The sequence below is a fragment of the Schistocerca cancellata genome, chromosome 6, assembly GCF_023864275.1.
Source record: "Schistocerca cancellata isolate TAMUIC-IGC-003103 chromosome 6, iqSchCanc2.1, whole genome shotgun sequence".
In the NCBI taxonomy this organism is placed as follows: Eukaryota; Metazoa; Arthropoda; class Insecta; order Orthoptera; family Acrididae; genus Schistocerca; species Schistocerca cancellata.
This window is the reverse complement of record NC_064631.1, coordinates 266007805-266032472: the sequence shown is the minus strand read 5'-3', so window position 1 is coordinate 266032472 and position 24668 is coordinate 266007805. Positions and strand designations below refer to the sequence as shown.

General features: G+C 42.5%; 1 protein-coding gene across 1 annotated transcript; it reads right to left on the bottom strand.

Annotated features, from left to right (window-relative positions):
* Positions 1–1759: 1759 nt before the first annotated feature.
* Positions 1760–24339, bottom strand: LOC126088279 (ejaculatory bulb-specific protein 3-like). The gene is made up of 4 exons (XM_049906408.1): positions 24266–24339; positions 21576–21690; positions 11066–11183; positions 1760–1959 (listed from the first exon to the last, which is right to left on the bottom strand). The coding sequence occupies exons 1-4, from the start codon at positions 24337–24339 to the stop codon at positions 1760–1762; spliced, it is 507 nt and encodes a 168-aa protein (XP_049762365.1).
* Between the last annotated feature and the right edge of the window lie 329 nt (positions 24340–24668).

Here is a 24668-nt window from a genome sequence, read left to right as displayed (position 1 = left end):
TGTTCTGTTTTAATGCTCATGTGTGAAGTTGATGTTTAGAAAGTTATTCTGATCTTTTATGTATGTACTCATGTCATAATTCCTGTAACACTGATTTATATGTTATTTCGATTCTTTTGTAAATCCTGTACTACAAATGTTATCTGTATTGTTATGTTCTTTAATGATGTATTTTGTACCTTTGTTATTGTATTATTAAGTTATAAAATTGTAATTGACATCAGTTCATCATATTATTAACTTGTAAGTTCCATTTCACTGCACATGTTTCTGTTGGTCATAGTATATGGACAATATGTGAGAAGTAGGGACTGTTAGTGTTTACACGTGTGTTAATAATTCAACAAGGGACTGGATAACAGCATTGCTGTTTCTAAGGACAATTCCAAAAACTTTGTGAGTGCACAAGTGGTGGTTATGGACTTGCTATATTGTCCGCAAGACTCTTCGATGGTGATTGTGCACCTGCACAGTCGCAGCAGATGGCTGCTGGCCATCTCTACAAGGACTACAGTGGGTCTACATCTTTGATGATTCATCAATACCATTATTTCTACAAGGCCTGTAGTGGGTCTGCACGTTTAGTGGCCCACCTATACCATACTCTCTACCAAGACTACAGTGGGTCTGCTCTGTGATGACCTACCTACTAATATTCTTCAAAACTTCGACTGACTCTGCTGTGGGTTTGCTCTGTTGTGGCCCATTACCTGTCTGCATGTCAAGAGTCAGCACTGTCTTTCCGTTGGAAGGACAACACTACTTCTTCAAGACTGCGTGGAAATCCACTACTTCCCTGTGCAATTTCTTTTACTGCTCAGACTTTGAGAAAACACTGCTATTTTACAGTGATGAACGATCAGGACTGTCTTTATGGACTGTGAGAAAATTTTAGCTTTTGACCAACATTGTATTGATAAGAGTGTGCATTTGATTTCTTTGTTATTGTAATTATGAAAAATTTTTTCAAATCTTTATTGGCCACTGCCCAAAACAATTTGCAAAATTTTTTGTGGGGAGCATGGGGGCTATGTAAGTAGACTGTATAGGTTTTTTTATTGGTAACGCCACATAGCGCTCTGTATGAAAGTCACTGGCTGTGCTGTGTGCAGTCTGTGGCTAGTTTGCATTGTTGTCTGCCATTGTAGTGTTGGGCAGCTGGATGTGAACAGCGCGTAGCGTTACGCAGTTGGAGGTGAGCCGCCAGCAGTGGTGGATGTGGGGAGAGAAATGGCGGAGATTTGAAATTTGTAAGACTGGATGGCATGAACTGCTATATATATTATGATTATTAAGGTAAATACATTGTTTGTTCTCTATTAAAATCTTTCATTTGCTAACTATGCCTATCAGTAGTTTGTGCCTTCAGTAGTTTGAATCTTTTATTTAGCTGGCAGTAGTGGCGCTCGCTGTATTGCAGTAGTTCGAATAACGAAGATTTTTGGTGAGGTAAGTGATTTGGGAAAGGTATAGGTTAATGTTAGTCACGGCCATTCTTTTGTAGGGATTTTTGAAAGTCAGATTGCGTTGCGCTAAAAATATTGTGTGTCAGTTTAAGCACAGTGTATAATTGTACAAAGGGGACGTTTCATGTAACATTATGAACAAGTACAAGTTAAGAAGTTGCGTTGGGTGGCCAAATTGGATGAAGTTCTCACAAGAATTTATGGTGACGGACAATATCTGGGAAGGAATAATATTTGCTGTTGAATTGTGTGCAACTGTGACAGCTCTCAAGAGAGTCGGACTGGCGTGGCGCTCAGAAATTGACCCCGCGCTGCTTCCAGGTCTCAGCGAAGTCCTTGGTGCACTCGCACGTAGGGTCGAAAAACTTGGCCGTCAGTTTGGCCCACTCTGCAGGGTACTTCTCTGTGATGTGCTTCAAGGTCTTGAGAGTCTTCTCCAGCTGGCTAGGCGTGCAGTCGTTGCATCCCGTCGCCACGAATTTTGGCAGCCTACCTGGAGCCATGTCAAAGAAAACTATGTGAAGTAGCGTCATTGCAAACGACAGAAAGAGTATGTAACACGGCAAGATTTTGCCACCTTGAGTGTAAAATACTTGTAGATTTATATTTATAAAAAAGCACTCTTTGCAGTGCACAACTGGATTATTAATCATATCAACGGTTGATACTGGCTAGCACCACGTACTATAAAATTTCTGTATTATAGTATACCAAGAGTTACTTAGGGCTGAACACTGACAGAAAAAGCGAAGTGGAGCATGCATTCTTCAGAAACCGCTATCAGCTAAAGTGAGCTAGAAAAAGATTGTTCGTGTTCTGTATTGGCAGACATTTACTGCCATGAGAGAGAGCATAGCAGGCGGCGGAAGCTTTTGATGCCAAGGTGGCAGAACACTGTAGTGGAGTGAAGGTCTGTCTCTGGTGCGATGAAAAGTATTTCAGAATGACATTCTTGGAGAAAGAGCGTCTGGGATGGGTAGGGGGGGGGGGGGTTGGAGGCAAAAGGAGATGCTTTTAGAGCGGACAGATGCGATTCATGAGTTAACCTCTGAGGAATCTTCTCATGGGAAGCACCGGTACACACCTCCCACTGAAAAGCAGAGAAATGTTTTTGTTCGGCAGAGTTTCAAGGTTGTAGTGGGAGAACCAGAACCTTCCAGAAAACTTGTCGAAAGGAGTATGAGCTTCAGGTGATTGGCTGCCGATTAGTCACCTGTATAGTGGAAAGTACTGTTTTTGTAACAGCCACTGGGATTCGCCATGTGAGTGCTAACATAGACTCCAAGTTCAAATGGTTCACATGGCTCTAGGCACTATGGGACTTAAAATCTGAGGTCATCAGTCCCCCTGACGTAGACCTACTTAAACGTAACTAACATAAGGACATCACTCACATCATGCCAAGGGCAGGATTCGAACCTGCAAACGTAGCAGCAGCGCGGTTCCAGATTGCAGCACCTAGAACCGCTCGGCCAAAGCGGCCGGTTGGACCCCAAGTGTCCAGGAGGGAGCGGAGTTTGATGTGAACAAGGACGTCCATCCAGGAATTGACCAAGAGCGCAACCCTACTGGGATTGATCAAAGGGATTTGCATCTGGTGCTCGAGCATTAGATTTTGCTGTCGAGAGAATCTGACCGTCAGATTTTGAGAACTCTTGATTTCGCCACAAGGTGCACTTTAAGGCAATGGTCTGTAACAGAGTTCTTATTCTGTTTCGTCGAGTCATGATTCTTTAGCTCTCTGTTGAGTCTGACATACGCTAAATTGCTTCCTTACGGGAGAACACTTGACTCGAATTTCTGTTCGTGGCTAGTGAGAAAACAAAAGAAGTATTGGTTCGTGTTCTGACATGTATTGAGGTAATTTCAGCCAACGGTGCAGTACAACTGCTGTTCGTACATCAGTGTATGATAGGTGCCCTCCGCTCCTACAGATAAACACTCAAATCAAATTTGAAGAGTTTCATGTGCTTCCCCACTGAGCGTTTTTTGAAAGATCCAGTTAGGGTGTAGATCTTCTGTTTCTCATCGCTACGCAGTATCAGTCAGCTATGTACATCTGTTTATCCATTGTGGTTACAGATATTTACCGAGGAAAGTCGTAAAACAGCATTATATTTTCAGATGTTATTTTATTTAGAAAACAAGTTTTTGACGCTCATTAAAGCCATCTTCGGGCCCTAAAGCACACCACGTATACATAATCAGATACATTGATACAAGCATAACTGGAGCCATCAGTACCTGGATTCCGGGAAGTTTTTGTACAATAACAGTGGATACCTGCTACTCTAGGTATGTGTGCTCAGTTGTTCTCAAGATCCGCAACAAATCCACGGACTACAGGTATTTATGGCTCCAGTGTGTATCGATCTATCTGACGGTATACGTGGTCACAGTTTAAAGAAAGTCAAACATACGTTGAGCTAATGTCGAAATTACATTTGGGCTACAATCTGCTCTCTGCTTGTGCCGTGATGAATAAAAAATTTAGGGTGTCCATGCTGTGATTAGTTCTAGTAGCATCCCGAGAGCAGTAAGTTATGTGTGAAAGTGATGCGGCGAAAGTAATTCGATACTTCGTTTTACGGGAATCCTTAGTTGAATCCTGTCAATGGCAGGATCGTTTTAATCATTTGTAGGCGTGAAAATTCCATTGTAGAGGTAACATTAAGCAGCCTCACATACACACCTCATATGTATGTGGGTTCGTAAGGTTGTACCTTAAACAAAACGTATACGGAAAAAGTACGAGTTCCCCTACGTCATGAATACGCTGCTGATCGTTAAAACTACAACACATTGAAGGCAGCACTCGAAATCCGTCAAATTGGCATCATGCGCTTGGATAAGCAAGCGATTGGCTTTCCAGCGCAACTGTACGGAATGGGACGTAATAATAGATTACTCAATGGGTTTGTCACACAGAAATCAAGACTGAAGTTTGTTTTTGAGAAGATCATGTTATGCCGCCTGTAAGTAAAATACTACATGTCGAAATTCGACAGCGGCGCAATCTATCCATGATATTGCTTTTCATAACGTCACACAGGATCTCGACATCTTCAGGCATCTAGCATTAGGAGTACAGATGTTTGCTTGCTTGATATCGCACGACTGCGCAACTGCATCACAGACCTTTAATAGAAAATAATGAAGCACAGAATATCCAACACAATCCAAGAAACATAAAAATTATCATTAAAACGAGAAATCGTTTTATAGAACAACAAAACACAGAGATTTGCAAACGAAACAATACTGTGTATGCCGTTCACCCATCTCGTAAACTATGCGTTATAAACGTGTTCTTTCTAACCAGAAAGAATGGTGTGACAACTGTAGAAGAAATGATTTCGAACTGTAAACTCAGAAAATCGGAAAAGTCAAACTAAGGCGTTAGACAAATAAACGTTAGCTTTCAACTGTTTCCACTAAGGCGTCAGGGTCAGCTGACAGTCAAAATCGCTGCTGTGGTGGTGTTATATAGCCCAAAGATGGCTTGTGATTGGTCGGTACGTTCCATCATGCTGTCGTAAATGGTGTCAACGTCAGCTCTGGTGGTGCCACCGCCCCCCAGCATCGCGTAAACATTACGAACAATATCAACGGCTCTTGTCCGCATTGAGGGCTCGCTTCCAAACACCGCTAGGATTATATCCGCCGTCACGCTTGAAGGTTTTCTCACACATTCTTATTTCTACAGCCACATTAATTATAAGAGTTCCAGTACGTGGAAGCCTATGCCAGAACTTTTGTTTCGTCAAACTGTGTTTTGTGTGTGTGAGGCTGTGCTCAGCAACTGCGGGTTTATTAAGCTCACGATTTTTAATGTGCCGTTTATGCTCTGCACTGCGGTCGGAAACGGTGCGGATGGGCTGACCTATGTAATTAAGTCCGCAATCTTATTGTCTGTTGTAAATTTCAGGAACCCTGAGGCAGAGACTGTTCTTAACAAGGCATGTAATCTGCTTTGTCTTCTTACTAATGTCGGAAAACAGACCTGATACCTCGTCTTCCCAGGTCTGTGCCTATTATTCTGGATGTAGTGCCGTAGAAGGGAAGGAACGCAATCGGTGACTCATCATGTGAATGTTCGAGATTTTCAGATTTCCTTTTCTTGGTGAACTCTGACTTGATACCACGTGATACACAGCAGTTCATTGGAATGCAAGTGGTCTTCGTCAGGGATTTTGCTCTGTGTCCCAGTGTAATCAAAGCTGCTCTCTTTTGTATTGGATGGTGAAAACTCTGGGCCCTCAGATACAAATCAGCTCGCGGCGGTTTGCGCTACGCTGAGTGGCCGATATGTCCATCCGTCTTTCGTAATACCAGAACATCTAAAAACGGCAATTTTCGCTCTCTCTCTGCCTCGACGGTGAAGTGGTTGTTTGGGTGCATGCTGTTCGTATGTTCCTGGAAGTGCTCAAGAGCTTCTACACCATGCGGCCAGACCATAGACGTGTCGTTAACATAAGGATGAAATGAAGCTAGTAGACGAAGGAATGCTGAATTTAATGCGCGTTCAACAAAATGTTCCATAAAAATATTGGCCATTGCTGGAGACAACGGAGGAACCATAGTCATTCCTTCCTACATTTCATAAAATATACCGCCGGACAAGAAGTAGGTGGTCGTCGTAACAGAACAACTTTATCGTTTGAGGATGAAAATTCTATGCCAAAAATTTCAATGTGTCCCCAAGAGGAACTTTTGTAAATAGTGAGACCACATACAGGCTGATTAACAGATCGTTTGGGTCAACTCTAACGTATTTAATTTTCTCAGTGAACATCAGAGTTTTTGATATGCTGATGTGTTGACTCCGGCTATCGCAGTCATCAACTTAGTTAAATATTTGGCCAGCCTGTAAGTAGGACAACTAACGGTGTTAACAATTGATGTCAAGGGAATAACTTCCTTGTGGACTTTAGGTAATCAGTACAGCCGATGAAGTCTAGGGGCTCGTGCTCTAAGATTAATGGTGCCATTCTCTGCTAGACCAGAATTCTTCAGGAGTTCTAGCGTTTTTCTATTGTGTGAAAGAGATGGTTCCTCTTTAGCCATTAGTACGTGCTATCTTCGAACAACTATGCCACTACGCTGTGATATTCAGTGGTATCAAGAACAACGGTGTCAATTCCCTTGTCAGCAGGAAGTACCACAAGAACTTCATCTTTCCGCAAACACGAAGCCCTTCTCACTCTACTCTCCTAGTGTTAGGTTTGGGTTACTTGGCTGAGGCTAAAATGCGACTGATGGTAAGTCTCTGTTGATTCATCAAGGACAAGGGACATCAGTTGGTCAAGTAATTTATTTTCAATGAAATTTCCCAACAGCCATGTGTTTGAGATGTTATTGTATTTAAGTTTGACTACCAGTTGCAGTATTCCATTATGTCATCTTCTGGTATCTTATGCATCTCTCAAAATAAACGATATTGTCATAAAGTGTCATATACTCCTGGATGAATTCAAACCGTATTCCAAGTGCTTCGTTCGAAGGCTTGATTGCAACCAGCGGTCGGAAACGGTGCGGGTGGACTAAAAGATGTAATTGCTTCCGCATTCAGGTGGGACGTTGCAAATTCCGGGAATCCTGGGGCCGAGACTGTCCTTAACTTGGCGTAGCATCTGCTATATCTTCTTAGTAGGTCGGAAAACAGATCTGACACCTCGTATTCCCAGGACCCTGCCAATTTTGCTAAATGCAGCGCCTCAGAATGGAAGGAATGCAATCGGTGGCTCATCACGTGAATGTCCAACATATTTACGTTCCTTTTCTTGGTGAAAGCTGACTTGATATCACGTGATCCACAGCCGTACTTCCGAAACACATGCTTCAAATGATTGGTTCCGGGATTCAAGTCGTCTTCATTAGAAACGGTTTTTGCTCTTTGTCCGAGCGTAATCGAAGTCGCTGTCTTCTGTACTGGATGATGAAAACTCTGGGCGCTCAGATATAAATCAGTGAGCGTCGGCTTGCGGTACACTGAGTGGCCGAGACATCCATCCCATAATCTTAGTGGTGCATGGTAGCGTGCTGTCGATGCAGAGGAGAACCATAGATAATCGTCGCAATGTTTACGCTACGGTGAGAGCGGCGGCGCCACCAGCGCAGACATTGACACCGTCTGCGACAGCGTGACGTAACTAACAACCAATCAGAAGCCGTCTTTGGGATGTTTAAGGCCACCACACCAGCGATTTTAAGACAGTTGCTTCAGACGATAGCGGTGGTGGAAATCGTCTTAGTCTCGAGATTTTTCCCTCAACTAACGCGACAAGAAGTCACAGAATGTTTTATCCAACAGTGTCGCCGGAAAAGACTTCATTCTCATATAAAGTAGAAGTACTTATTGTAGACGAAGCATGTTGCTGCATGTTTATGCCGAGTAATTCTATAATAAGAACGAGAAACAGTGACATACAGAAAAAAGGACCTATATTGAAAAGTAAAAAGTTGAGATCCAAGAAAATCGTAGAAACAGGTGTGGGAAGATCTCCAGGAGCAACAGATATACGAACACAGAAAAAGGTTAAGACATGTTCACTATTGGGCGTCTGCACTGGCGAAGGATGATGACTATGATTCTCTGTTCAGTGACATTTAAGTGTTCGACAAAGTAATATGAATACCATTCGATAATCATTTCGTTACTGCAGTCTACTTACTGAATGACCTCTCAAAAGGTTTCTTGCCATTTTTTCCTCAAAATTTAGTTTATCTGCAAGGATTCAGATACGCCAATACGCCTGAGATTATTGTATTATGATGTTGGTTTGTTGTCATTTCGCAATTATCTCACTTAAGAGAGGGCGTTTTTAGCACCTGGGTGTACCCCAATCAAATGTCGAAAATATTTTTGGGTTATTATTATCACTTCTGTTTAGTACCTCGCCATTATAAGAAAGTCCTTGGGAAACGATCGCCTGCTCACAACAGTAGTGGAGGAAATATTGGATTTACTAATAAATATAGGGTGACATTAACGACGGGTGCCATCACTAACGAGAACCTCTACACGATGGTAGCACTACTGAGCATTACGCGCCTGTAGAGAATGGTATCAAATGAACATTGCGAAGGACGCTGTATAAACAGTGAATTCACGTACAATTTTTTCGTAATGTGAGAATTATATGCTGGATGGTGTCACACATGAGCATGTGTTCGTACCGACTCAGCCATCCCTTCACATACAAGCTTTAACTTTCTCTCTCTCCTTTTCTTTATTATTATTTTTTTGAGAGTCATCAGTCTCCTGACTCGTTTGATGCAGCCTTCCACGAATTCCTCTACTTTGGCAGCCTCTTTGTCTCAGAGTAGCAGTTGCAATCTACGTCCTCAATTATTTACTGGATGTATTCCAATATCTGCCTACGCTCTAATTAGGTCCCTCATTTTCTACCGGATTATAAATGACGTTTCGTTATATTTCATCGGTGTATAATAGCCATATGAGGTGGAGGAAGAGACTCCATGATGAAGAGCCGCTGGAGCACGCTGAATCTGACATTCTCTCCAGGAAACGTGCAGTTACGGCTCAGTTTCTAAGAACACTTTCCCCAAAAGTTAGTTTTTCGGTTTTGAGTGTTTGTCCGAAATATAGTGTTAATTTCATACAATTTAAGCTTTCACGGCTGGTACTGACATCACTTAAAACTTCCAGACTAATAGGCCATGATCGACGTGTAAGACTTTCTCTTAAAGTATGGAAACGTACAAGCAAACCACCTAACAGTTATGTGTCGCACGCACACAGGAAGGGGTTGATGGATGTCAGTATAGATAAAAACATTGTCTTTCTTATCGCAGACAAGAGTGATGCCGCGGTCCTGATGACGAGTGAAGACTATCATGAAAGGATCAATAATATTGTGGATCCCACTACTTATAGAAAACTTCAGAAGGATTCAACTTCAAAGATTTAAAAATCACTAATCTATTGGAGAAAGCGTCTTCTCTTCCCTTGACGATAAGAAGCAACATCCCAAAACTTTGCGTACCCGCCTAGTCTCTACGGATCATACAAGGCGCACAAACCACAGATTCCTCTGAGGCCTATTGTGAGTGCTATAGGGTTACCCTCCTGCGACTTAGCTTGACACCTTGCCTCAATGCTGTAACTTCATGTCGGTGGAACTGAAAGTCACATTAAAAATTCGTACCATTTCATCAACAAATGAAAAGAAACGCTTGTAGGTCAAGGTGAATTCCGATTAAATGGCTCTGAGCACTATGGGACTTAACTTCTGAGGTCATCAGTCCCCTAGAACTTAGAACTACTTAAACCTAACTAAGCTAAGGACATCACACATCCATGCCCGAGGCAGGATTCGAACCTGCGACCGTAGCGGTCGCGTGGTTCCGGACTGAGCGCCTAGAACCGCTCGTTCATCGCGGCCGGCGGCAGTGATACGTCAAGTATTAAAGTAGGACATTTGTCCAGAGATTAGCCAATGGTGAAATTAGGGGAACATACAACTCAGGGTGTCTTCTTTTAATCGTTGAATTATTGATGCTGCAGTGTGGAACTGGACGTACAACTTCTCCATTAGCGTTGTTGTCCGATTAATTAAGTTAGAGTTGCAATTAAATAAACAATATTATACTACTAAAGTATGGTATGAACAGCTGGATCTTAAAATGATGAGAAAATAATTGATATTGAACAATAGGCAATGCTAAAATTACTTACATCGGCAATAGGCCTTTAAAGTAGACGTAGGGGATTAATGTTGCGCGAAACGTCATCGTATAAGAATATCCGACAGAAAAGGAAACATCTCAACACTAATATGAAATGAAACATCTTGACACGGCAAATCGAAGAAGATTATTGGAAAGAGGATGAAAACTGGATTTGTAGAGAGAAGAAGCGATGATGATTCTCTTTTACATGAAAGCGTTCATGGTGCGAAAAGTTCCTGAGAAAGTCTAAACGAGATTGACGTGAGGTGGAAATAGGAGAGGTATCACATTTTTGGTAGGAAGCTAATCCATACATCTTTGGGGATTAGTTGAGGGTGCGAACAAAAGATATAAAGCAGGCAGGCAGTAAACATTGTGATTGTCATACAGCATATAATTTTTTGTATAGATTAAAGCAAAAGGGACACTTTAAGCTCTCTAAACGTTACCCTGAATGTCCTGAATATTTCTCAGCAGGACATGAAATTTCCAATTTGATAGGAAACAGAAATGCTGCAAATGAATGTGAGATTGTTTTGATAAAGATTAAATAATATGTCTTTTTGACATCGCGTGATTTTTCTGTTATCAAGTTATTGTTGCTCATGGTGAAACACAATACCATCGTATTATGCTCAGGCAGCTGACAAGGAATAAGAAACGAAGTGATCTGAGAGGATGCCATGAGATCTCCTAAGCAACCGTACAGAATTTGTAGTTATTAACCTCTAGCATGATTTGGTCATTTTGCATATCAAAGTGCTACACCATAATGAGTGAGCGTATTATTTAATCGAACATCTGTTGGTACCAAGAAAACAGGAAGAGAGGATTGACGATGGTGAACAATGGAAGGAGAAGCGAGAGAGGCATAAGAAAGAAGAAAGTTTAGCTGCCGCACTCACTTTTAATCTCCTTGCCCTCGGCAGTGCACTTTCCGTCGTCTGCATCGAGCATGCACTGGATGTAGGATTTCAGGAGACGGTCATTGTTGAGAATGTCATCCACATCCAGGTTATCGAGCTTGCGCCGAAACGCCAAAAACGGCCACGAGGCAGCAATAGAAGATCAGGTTTCTCGCCATGGCTACCTCTGTGCTCCACACAGACAGTGGTGAGCGATATCTGGTGAGTTCTTATATCGCCGCTCTGACGTATGAATACCTATGACAGGATAACAGGGTAACGAGGTGGGGCGCCTCCGTGAAGAATTAGCGCTCCGATAATGCAAAACTTGCGTGGATTTTTCTCAACTTCCGCGGCCTTGAATAGACAGTTCTCACTGTATTACCCCACCAGCAACTTGCAGTCTCACAGTTAACGGAAAACATCCTATGTGTAAGTAGCGATAACTGTGTCATGTTCAGCATCTAGATGGAAGGCCGAGAGATGTCGAGTTTTGCGTTCCGTGCGAAAAAATAACCATATTTTTCTCTATTAATAGCAGAGAAGGGCATTCGTGGAACATCATTCTAGAAGAATGTACGTGTCAATATGATGAACTATTGTAGATCATCTATATGAAAAATCTCCAGAAATCACAATAAACTAACTTCTTCAGGCTGTGCCTTCGAGAGCAAATAGGTAAAAACCAATACCTATTCTCGACTCACCATCCCAACGTACAAACCGAGCCAGATGTGAGTGCGAGGAACTGTCTTAATTTAGATATTTTTTGTCAATACTGACAAAAAATTTCCTTTTATTTTTTGAACCATATTTCAACACAGATTTAGAATTTTTAATATTGCTTAATGACGCGAAAGTATAAGCGTAATTTAACGCGGAATGCAAAGCATTTATTTTCGCCTTGGAAGTGTGAGTTATGAACCACCAACGAAACTACGTCGCAATTAAACGTATTTTCTTAATGTGGCCATTGTATAACATGTATGTCTGTCTCGCTTTCTTCGGTGAATCTTGCCTGAAAATTGAACTTTAATTCTGAAAATTATATCTCTATAGGTTTTTGAATATTTTTAGACGCCATCGTTTCAGCTACATAACTTTATAGCTAAAGAGGCGTCAATTCGTATTTACTTCAGCTATGCTTACTGTTACGAAACACATTTGCTGCTGGAGATGTGCGACAAACACGTTTTTTAAAGCCATCATTTCATAGTCAAATATCCAGCCAAATATGCTCTCAATAAACCGAGATGGAATAAAATTACTAAACCGCCCAAGTTGCACAGAAGTTTGTATTTGGTGAAATGGTCACCAGTTTCTGACCTTTGTACTCCATTATCAGACAATCCAGGTAAGTTCTGCCATAACATCATAACATGTTTACGCTGCCCAAACACTCCCTTAAGTGGAGGAGTTCAAGATACTATTTGTATCCAGTGCTACAACCGTACGAAGATGGTCACCATTACAATATAAACGAATTTCCGTGCATAGTGTGCTAGAAGTAAGCAATGTGAGATCGTTATTATTATTGCATATTTTATCATAAAGAGTACCGACTGCATTTTTATCCATTCACTCACATATTTCAATCAAATGACAGTATCTGAAAATCAATAAATAAACGTCCTAAAGTTCAGATAACTGTGATAGACGTCTCTTGCCTGTGTGTCAGTATCACTCCGTCTACGAAACACTGTAGACGAATATCCAAAAACTTGTAGGGCTACCTGGAACTACCGTAGAAACACAAGACACCGTCCCAAAGTCACACTGTATGAGTAATAGTTTCGGCGCCTAGGTCGCGTGATCAGTGTCGGTTGGGGACATAGATATGTTGTGGTTTCTGAAAATCGGTTCGAGTAATTACCATATGTAGATATTAAAACTGTGCGCTACACTGAACGAGTGCGTCCCGCTGTGTATTACATTTGAAAAATTCGGTCTATTGTTTCAGCTTTCAGTATATGTATATATTTTTACTTTATTGCTTCTTCATGCATTCTATCTCTTTTTATAAGTCGTGTTTCCATACTTTTCCCTTGGAGTTGTTACGAAAATACTTCTCAGCTTCGTAATTGAAATAATAATCTTATGGCCATTGGAATAATAACAAATAATCGTGAAGAAGCAAATATGTACACACTGACAGGAAAAAATCGGAATACCAAAACATAAATAATGGAGAGTAATGTAATTTCAGAATTAATTTTGTCAAATAAGTAATTAACACGGCAAGATAACAGGTTAATGCAAGCGCGAGATAAGCCAATGCAAAAGGGAAGTGCAGTAATAACCGGTGAAACCACCAAAATGATGAATGCAAGCATGTAAATATGTATGCATTATATTCTACAGTTGGCGTATCTCAGTCTGTAGGATAGAGTTCTATGCCTGTGGCACTTGCTCTATCAATACAGGGGCGGTTAATGTTGTTTGTGGATGAAGCTCGAGTTGTCATCCGATGATGGTATATTTGCGATCTATTGGAGACAGATCTGGTGATCCAGCAGGCCAAGGCAACGTGTCGACACTCGGTAGAGTACCTTGCGTTACAATTCAATTGTGTGTGAAATCTTATGGGACTTAACTGCTAAGGTCATCAGTCCCTAAGCTTACACGCTACTTAACCTAAAGTATCCTAAGGACAATCACACACTCCCATGCCCGAGGGAGGACTCGAACCTCCGCCGGGACCAGCCGCATAGTCCATGACTGCAGCGCCCTAGACCGATCGGCTAATCCCGCGCGGCTTGCGTTACGACAGCGATATGTGAGCGAGCGTTATTCTGTTGGAAAACACGCCCTGTAATGCCACTGATGAATGGGAGCACAGCAGGTCCAATCACCAGAACGACGTACAAATATGCAGTCAAGGTTCCTGGGATAACAACGAGAGTGATTTTGTTGTCATGCGAAATCGCACCGCAGACCGTAATTGCACGTGTCTAGCACGGAAACAGGTAGGTTTCAGACCCTCAACTGGCGTTCTTCAAACGAAGTCAAGGCAATCACGGGCACCGAGGCAGAAGCACTCCCCATTTCAATGAACACTCGCTTGAAACCACTGAGGTCAAAACGGTGGTGGTTTGGGGTCAGTGGAATCCACGCTACAGGTCTTTTCTCGGAGCATCGTTGCAGTAATCTGTGAGAGTTTGCTCTGTTACAGTGGTGGCAACTGCTGCTTTGTTTACCGCAGCAGGTGCAGTGCAACGCGCCAGAGCTGTATGCCAATCACGATAGTCTTACGTCTTCATTGGGCTATATGGCCGTCCGGAGTCCGGCCTTCTTGTGACCGCGCAGTCTCGTAACCACCGCCGCCAGCCATCATGTACAGTGGCCACATTCCTGCCAAGTCTTTCTACAGTATCGCAGAAGGAACACCCATCTTTTCGTAGTCCTATTAAAAGGACCGGTTCAAAGTCAGCGAGGTCCTGATAACGGCGACTTCTTTGCTTTAATGGAATTCTTGAGTAACAGTCTGGTAAAAACACCGGGACCGTTTGTTCAATAACGCGCGTTAGTGTTATTTTTTGTGTTTCCCATACGCTTCAGCAATATTCTAGAATAAGCCACACGCCTCTTTTGTGAGCAATTCGGTTCGTAAATTGTTTGCAGTTCACAGTGTCCTGCCAGTGAACCGATGTCAGCTATATGCTTTACCTACAACTGTGTCTACATGATCATTCCATTATATTCCTCCACAAGACGTTGCTCCCCGTTGTTGAGCTGACTGTTTTCAATTGCAACTCGAGATCTATCTTTCTACGTTGAGTGTGGTGACTGTATGACAATTGTCAATGAACTGTGTATCTCTGCACCACAATGAAGTCTTATTAACATCTGACTGGATACCTGAGCAACTTCCGACTACTTGCTGTGGTTGTTTGTTCTACTGGACTTACAGTTTGTCGTGGTTAACTAACAGGCTACTTCAGTCGAAAATTCAGTACAGAATCGAACAGTGTTTCCATCAAATGCCACTGCAGATAGAGGTCGTTGAATGTGTACAGCAAAAAGAGTACATGAGTACACACCTTCTGGTAAAGAATCAACGGATGTTTTTCATTGCCAGTGGTATAGGTAGATTATCGTCTACTTTGAACGGTGACATAATACAACTCTTACAAAATAGATAGATAGTTTAGATAGATGTATAGCAGGACTTTGGTGCAGGAAGTACCATAGAAAGAGGAACGCAAATAATGACAACGACTGGCATTTTCAGACATCTATATACCGCACCAGGTAGACTGGACATCATACAACAGAAATTCTTAACACCTTGTTGTAGGGTGTCCCAAATGGGTTTTTGTTTGTAGTGAGCATATACCATGCCATATATCGGAGACATATCTATTTCACCTAACGTGAAGCAATGTAGGCCTAGAACAAGCTGAAGCTACGAAACGTAATGGCGATAGTGAACCACAGGTGCTCCACATACTCGCTCCTGCCATGCGGCTTAAAACACTCAGAACTGATGCTGTTACTACCGAAGAACCCAGCTCTATGTAGCGAACATACTGCTCCACAAGTGCTAACACATATTTGTATTATCTCCATTGCTCATTCTGTCTTCTTAGTTTCTTGATCTAAAAACGAAGGCGTTGACTGGTCATAAGTACCCTCGATATTCCGAGCAAGAATTCCAGTCTTGTTTGACATGTCTCACGCTGTTGCCGTACTTTGATTGAAGATATTGCGATTTCCAGCGAGTGGACACAAATAAAGAAACGGAAAAAATGCAGCACTTTACCATGCTTAGTACGGGCATACGATACAGCTCCTATTTTGTTTACATGGTTGTCAGGTGTCTAGCCGGGTGTAGTGGTTTTCGTAAAACGATATTTCGTCACGAACAATACGAGACTGGAATAGAACCGATAGAGGTACTCAATATACCCTCCGCCACACACCGTCAGGTGGCTTGCGGAGTATGGATGTAGATGTAGAACGTATCTCCCCGTTATCTTTAGGTGATAACTGTACAACGAGAGTCTTTGCTACATCCAACTCCTTTATACTGTTACGGTCCCTCACTCCTTTCTGCACTGCCAGCCTTACGGCGCGACCGGTGGAGTGACGATGGGGAGGGTTGGTTGATAGGGCAGGGTGTGGGGGGGGGGGGGGGGGGAGTTGCCGTCGGAAACTGGGAGTGAACTTTGATCCCTCAGTAGCCTGTGGCGTGCGTCGGGTGCGAAAGTCACTTTCGTCCGACTCTATGATTCTAGTTGGCTCTTTACTGGGTTCCAAGCTTCGCTGAGAGTGAACTCAATGTCTCTGTTGATGAGGCCATCAGCCACTCGCATTTCAGTAGCCTCCTTTAGACCACAGTCCGGAAACGACGATGTCTGTCTTATCACTTCCTTTTCTTGATATTTCATGAAGTCCCCTGTATCCATACAGTGTTCTGCAACCGCACATTTAGTTCGTTCCTTAACTTTGAAGTGTTTTCTGTGTTCCTTGCATTTATCTTCAATTGTCCGTCCCACCGACGTACTACTTACCGCATTTACTTGTAATACGCTACACTCCTGATTTATGAATCCCCAACTCATCTTCGCTATGCCTAATAATGCACGAGATTTTGGAGGTGAACGGAAAACGCAATTAACGCTCTACATCGAGCCAGGTTTCTGCCGATTCTGTTCGATTTTTTGCAGCTTACGCCAGATACACCGTTGCCTGTTTCTGGGGTTGTACTTTCTGCCTGAAAGCACGTCGGATTTGTCCATCGTCGTATCCGTTCTTCTTGAAAAAACTTGCGTAAGATGGTTAAGCTCCCTTCGTAAGCTTTCTTCTTCTGATATTGCTCGGAACCTGTGTACTAGTGTACGTATCACACCCTCACGCTCTGTAGGTGATGGCAACTGGCAACGTGGAATTGCAAAACAGTGTGGATGGCTTTCATGTACAGACTGCTTGCCATAGTGCCATTTGTTGTGCGCTTGACTAAGACGCCATTCTCTTTCACCTTCATCATTAATATGATAATGGAGTGTAGAGAGTTGAGATGTTGGAGGAACTCTTGAAGTCTTTCACTTCCATATGGCCACACCATAAGTGTGTCATCAACATGTCGGAAAAACCATATAGCCTTAAATACAGATGTTTAAAGAGCTTTCTCTTCGAAGTCCTCCATGACTAGGTTTGCCACAACTGGTAGCAAAGGGCATCCCACGGCGACGCCATCCTTTTGTTCACAGCAGTCGCACTAGAGACAAAGAATGGTGTGAGGACAATTTGGAAGAGATTAGTCATTGTTGGGTTGAATTTATCCCTGATCAACTTGAGAGAAACAGCAAGCAGCCATTACTTGAAGAGGGATAGCATATCAGAGCTCATCATAATGTTCTGTTCACCGAGACGTAGTCCTTGCACCTGTTGAATGAAATGTACAGAGTTCCTGGTGTGTATCCATTCAATTTTCTGTATGCTGGATTCTCGAGTAGGTCATACGTTTTGGGGTTATACTTCGATAGTTGTAGCGGTACAGTACCACATCCTTTGTCCACAAGTAGAATGACTGTTTCAGGATCGTTCCGTCGTTCTCGAATTACAGCTCTTTCCTCTTTCGTAATGTTAGTCTTCGGTGGGACGTATCTAGTGTGAGCAAGACACGGTTCCCGACCTGTTTCTTCCGCATAGTTGGTAGGAAGGGTGCAAATTACTTGTTCCACTGATGAAATCTGCTACAGGTATAGCAGTCGGTGTTTTCCAGAACTGATTTTGCCGCTTTATCACTGTGCTTCCCAGTGAGGTTGATTATGGTACCCCGTTGTTGCTCTTCTTGTGGATGTCCTCTCGCTGCCAGACGTTCGAACTTTGAGACTTGTTTGGTAGTAGCACTGCGCCGAGGTCGGTCGGAATGAACCCAAGAAACGGCGACAGCCCACTCCCAAGAACCAGGCTAGAGTAAACAAGCCATCTCTAAGTGGAGTGTGAGTAATTCCTTAGATATCGAATCCAGTCGCCGACGTGTGTATCGGATCCTTTCTCTTACAGGCGCCGGACTAGCTTTTCTTGTGATTCGTGGGCGGCCGCGGATTTTATATGGTTGGTTGTCTTCACGAATGTTGGTATTATGCTGTGGTCACGGCACCTCAGCAAGGTGACAGTTCTGAGAGATGCTCTTTTCTGTCGCGAAGTTTATCTAGCATCACCTCACCGCAGAGGAATCTGATTTGTGATTTTATGGTTTCCCGGAGAATCAAGTGTCTAGCCGCGTGCAGCCGTTTTCGTAACACGATATTCCGCCAGCGTACCTTGCGTCATCTTCAGTTGATGCCTGTAGGATAAGCATCTTTGCTGCGTCCCGCCTCCAATGGAATATCTGACATATGCCGGCAAAGTATCCTGCAGAATCGGCAGAATCTAGCACAGAAGTATCGTTAAATCCATTTTCCATCCATCTCCAAGAACGCGTGCCCTATTAGGCTCTTTGAAAGATGTCTTGGATTTCCATAATTCAGATTTTTACTGTATTCCACGTAAATGCAGTAAGTTGTATATTGAGAAGACTGCATGGACAATCGAAGAGAGGTGCCGGAAGTGGCGTATATCCATCTGTCTGTTTGGTAGTGTATCGTGTTAGTATGTGGGACAAGTTGGTTAAGAACTTTCGTGCTTATATTTTATTATATAAGTATTTACACATCACATATATTAAAATAATATGTTACTCATCCCCAACCGAACATTTAATAGATTATCGTGTAAAATCTGAAGTAAATCAGTCAAGAACATTCAGATGTTTTTGCTGTAAACCTTTCCTCTTTGTGAATTACCATACGTATATTTATATAACAGGAATCCTTAAAAAATATGCAACGTACTTCCGTCCGAACTCGTCAACTTTGAAGTGAATCGGTCAAGAACATTTCGGGATTTTTGAAAACAACTTTTCCCATTTATAACAATTATATATATATATTTATATACCACATACGTAAAAACTGCGTTCCGTATATCCGTCGGAACGTTTGTTAGAGTATCGAGTAAAAATCAGAATGAAATCGCTCAAGAACTTTTCAAGCTTTCTGGTAACAACATTGGACAATGGCTTGTCTTTGTACACTGCTATAGATATGGAAGTTGTTTAGCACATTTTCAACAAGATATTATGTTCAACAAGATTGTTTTTCTGCCTGTGTAACAACTTCTGGAGTGTTATGTGCGTTACTTAAATTCTGGAAATGTGAAGATGATCAAACTGTTATTTACCGTCTTTTACATGGTCGTTCACACCTTTAAAACAGTGACCGAGGAGTCAAAGGGGTCAGTATAGATGTGGGAGAAGACTGACAATGAATGTTTTTGAGTAGCAGCGGGACGTACGTTCAAGTATTCATTAATCGCGGTTTTCTTCCACTTGCTTTAGACATAACACCACAAGATTTGGCACGCACATCGTTCTAGCAACTTTCACATCTCTGAAACCAACCAACGCTCTTTAAACAATTATACGTTCTTGGCAGATCTGCCCTCTCGCAGTTTTTCTGTATAGAACAGTATACGCCTTACATTATTCTCTGATACTTGAGCGCTAACAGCGCTTTACACCAAATTATGCAGCTGATCACTAGTGACTACTTTCTACCGGGAACTCCTTGAGGATATTATTTCAGTGCACTAGAAATCTCGGTGATCATTAGGAGCTGCCAATCATTTTTTCATTATATTACATACATGTATATTTTATGTTCCGTACAAAAAGTTCGATGCGTACGAGTTAGTCGGTTGCCTGCGACTCAAGTATGAAATGGAGAACCATTGGTCACTCACTGAATCTAAACTGTCAATGATCTCTAAAGGAGCGTTTACACCTTTGTGCCTGGCGGCTAGTGACCATGCGGCTGTGTTTGTCTACACCCAAGTACTGACACGTAGCTCACCGCCTGGTATGGATAGACTTCTGCGCCTCGGCACGGTGGACCGTGCGCACAATTCAGAACCACGCGTGACTTTGCACCGGTTCATGGGCCGCCTTGCCTCTTTGTGCAACGACCGTATGTGCATAGTGCGCACGTAAAGTTGCACAGGTATAAACGCACCTTAATATGTCCCACCGCAAGGGCAGCGAGTTAAATACAGAATTGTTCTCACTATTCTCTGGGAAGAAACTGCCGTTGCGGCAAACGGGTTGGAACTAGCCTCTCCCAAGAAACGCACCATTATGCAGTGCAGCCGACTTTTTTATCTTCCACCTGTACATCTAATTCTAACACTTCCTGCAGTGGTAGGCAATTCACACATAATTACATCGGTTGTAATAGAAACATTGAAGAAGGTATTATGAATGGCACAGCAAATAAAAACCGAAATAAAGAAAAAAAACAATAAAAACTTGAAAAAACAACTGAAATGTTAAGGGATGAGAAAACATCCCAATATGCTTTACATACGAACTGTTATACAAGTAAGATGAATGTTATAAACTGAGCACAATACCGCGGTAGTAACAAACTACATACTTCTTAGGCTTCAAAGGTGCTTCTGTGAGAAAGCTAAAAAAGGATAGGGAAATGGCTGTGTACACGAAGCTTCTAAAAAATAAAAACGTTTGAAATATTTGATGCCTTCATAACGAAGGTGCAAAATAAGAGAAACATATTGTTTCAAAACGAAAGCAAAAACGTTTGAAACATTGTAAGTAGTCCTTCGAGGAACAAATTTAGCGTAGCCGCCTATGACCGGATACGTCATTCTGCCATATTGCAATGGCGTTTACAATTCTCAAGTAACTTTGCTGTTGCTTCATAAACCACACTCCTTTCTTGTCTATTCACTACAGAGCAGAATAAATTCTCGTGTATATCCTATGCAACTTTTATCACGCCAGTATTTTAATAATGATTTCATTGCACACTCTCTGCACTACGAAAACTCTCCTTTAAACCAAATATCAGAAATTACTAGGTCTTATTGAAAACTACATTGTTTGAACCTATCTTAAAAATTCTTGTGCTAGATAATGTTTTTGCATAATGATGGAGAAGGAAAACACACGTAAAAACAGAATGCGTTTCGTTCTGTGCCTTCCGCTGTTGTTCGTAGCTGCACTTGACCGACCCGTCGATTGCCCCCCCCCCCCCCCCCCCACTGAAATGTTACACATGTCCTTAACAGTCTCCGTGAGGGGTTGTTCATAACAAAGTTGGATGCAAGGTGCACAGTCTATACGGAAAACAGATTATAATTCTGTGACAACTGTATGGAAAGCAGCATAAATTTAAAACAGAAGGACAGCTGAAACGTGTACAGCGCCTTCCTTTCGCTAATAACGCTGTTGACCCACCAATGAAAAGTCAAAGCTAATTTTCGCCGTGATTAACACTGATTAACATGCTGTTCCTATCAAATAGCTGTCTCGGATGGACATACAGTTAAAATTTGCAGTAAGTGATGATTGCACCATATGACCTGTTAGTTCATGCACACTCTTCAGCTGGAATTTAAGTATAACTAACATCTGTGTTCACTCCATCAGGGGCGTTGTTCCCACATCATCACCCAAGAGCTTCTCTGCTGTTGCAGTGTAACCCTGCTTTGTTATGAGTAGTGACTCTACACGAGAAACTGTTTCACAGTCTTCACTGATGCATATAACAGAGTCTGGCCTGTAAAGAGAGAATTAGATATTTCTAATTTATGAAACAGAATACGGTTACTAATAAAATGACAGGACTTCTGTGGTTGTCTAAAAGTGTAAACAAAATTGCGGAACACTGTACTCGCCTTCGTGAAGTAAATACGAAGAGTGAAAGATTGGTGATTAAAAAAAAACCGGTTGTTCGAAGGGATCGAGTAAGTGCAACAGGAAATATGAGACAAATCGAATGCAGGAAGAAGGACCTACTAACAAACTGTGTAGAACGGTGCTGTATAAAGCATCTGCAACCATCAGGACGTATCCTTTTTCTTCGTCACTGGTCATGGTATGTTTTCGTTCCCCCTACGCAAAAGAAGCACTCGGTTCCATAGCTAGTGCCCCGGTAGCGATGTTCAAAACTGAACATAGTTGTATTTTAGTACAACGATTAAAATGTGATAAATGGCACGTATAAGCCCTTCGTCAAAATCAGTAGAACGAAGATCGAAGATAATGTAGATTATGTCATAAAAATGCGTTATAACTAACCTTTGTTAGAAGAAAAACTGCAATTATATCAGGGACCGCTAGAAAAGTTACCATTTGAAAGCTATACACAGAATCGGTATACCAATAAGGCTAAACCACTGTGAACATTGGGTCATCATCCCCCCTCTACTGCACATGCTCCTTCGACGGTAATCGTCAACATTTCAAGGCATTTCACAAGGGATCGAAGATGTGACAGTCGTATGGGGAGAGGTCAGGACTATTGGGCGGATATTCGAGTGTCACCCATTAGTTGACGTAACTTCTGCGTTACGACATTTGCGATATGAAAATGTCCATTACCACGAAGCAACACTGAACTTGCAGCGGTATTCCATAACGTTGGTTTTCGCAGACTTGCAGCCCCATAGGCATTCTTTCTTCACCGGTACCGCTGCTTGTCCTTCAGCAGCCAAGAAAAGAATAACAGCACGTTGTTCTGACGTGTTTGATGATAACACCGTCACAGTTCACGTTTCCGCATTTAGCACACACACGTAGAAAACACACTAATGCCACACTCATCTTTTTCCTACATGCCAGAGCTTGCGTAAGAGCATCGAGGCTCGCTACATCTACATCTACATCTATACTCCGCGAGCCACCTTACGGTGTGTGGCGGAGGGTACTTATTGTACCACTATCTGATCCCCCCTTCCCTGTTCCATTCACGAATTGTGCGTGGGAAGAACGACTGCTTGTAAGTCTCCGTATTTGCTCTAATTTCTCGGATCTTTTCGTTGTGATCATTACGCGAGATATATGTGGGCGGTAGTAATATGTTGCCCATCTCTTCCCGGAATGTGCTCTCTCGTAATTTCGATAATAAACCTCTCCGTATTGCGTAACGCCTTTCTTGAAGTGTCCGCCACTGGAGCTTGTTCAGCATCTCCGTAACGCTCTCGCGCTGACTAAATGTCCCCATGACGAATCGCGCTGCTTTTCGCTGGATCATGTCTATCTCTTCTATTAATCCAACCTGGTAAGGGTCCCATACTGATGAGCAATACTCAAGAATCGGACGAACAAGCGTTTTGTAAGCTACTTCTGTCGTCGATGAGTCACATTTTCTTAGAATTCTTCATATGAATCTCAACCTGGCGCCTGCTTTTCCCACTATTTGTTTTATGTGATCATTCCACTTCAGATCGCTCCGGATAGTAACTCCTAAGTATTTTACGGTCGTTACCGATTCCAATGATTTACCACCTATGGCATAATCGTACTGGAATGGATTTCTGCCCCTATGTATGCGCATTATATTACATTTATCTACGTTTAGGGAAAGCTGCCAGCTGTCGCACCATGCATTAATCCTCTGCAGGTCTTCCTGGAGTACGTACGAGTCTTCTGATGTTGCTACTTTCTTGTAGACAACCGTGTCATCTGCAAATAGCCTCACGGAGCTACCGATGTTGTCAACTAAGTCATTTATGTATATTGTAAACAATAAAGGTCCCATCACGCTTCCTTGCGGTACTCCCGAAATTACCTCTACATCTGCAGATTTTGAACCGTTAAGAATGACATGTTGTGTTCTTTCTTCTAGGAAATCCTGAATCCAATCACAAACCTATACACGTTACATATACGCTGTAGCAACACCCTCAAACGGAGACATCTAGTCCGCCCTTATACTATAATAGTAATCATTTACAGATTGGTAAATATCACGTGTTGCAAATTCCCAGGACAAACATTACTCGGCACTGACGGTTAACAAATTTCGTTCACAAACGGCACGAAGACCGAGTGAGAGGCCTGTTGAATTCGTACAATACCTCACTTATTATCAAAAAATTTACGGGAATGCAGCTGGGTAACGTCGTCGATAGCAAGCGGTATTCCGACTGGTGAACTCTCTATCATTGCCAAGCCACAAGTGAATCGAGAGATCGCTGTGCATGTCAACGTAAGACAGAGATGTGTGATGCTGCGTCGACAACGAAACAGACGACACGTCCAGAACGCCAACACACACTGTAAGCAACGAGTCAAACACATAGCCAAGATAACTAAAGCTAGACCTTATCTATATACAAATATTAACTGACAGCGCCATGGAGCTGTGTATACAATGTCTCTGTTTTGTATGATTATAGTTGGCGTCTTCTTGGAAGGCGGCCATAGTTTCAGCCGTTCTGCGCATCCCTCGCCATTAACTACTAACTGTCCGCCCCGGTAGCTGAGTGGTCAGCGTGACAGACTGTCAATCCTAAGGGCCCGGGTTCGATTCCCGGCTGGGTCGGAAATTTTCTCCGCTCAGGGACTGGGCGTTGTGTTGTCCTAATCATCATCATTTCATCCCCATCGACGCGCAGGTCGCCGAAGTGGCGTCAAATCGAAAGACCTGCACCAGGCGAACGGTCTACCCGACGGGAGGCCCTAGCCACACGACATTTTCATTTCCAACTGCTAACTGCCAATCTTCCGAGCGGCTAGCCATGAGTTACAAAC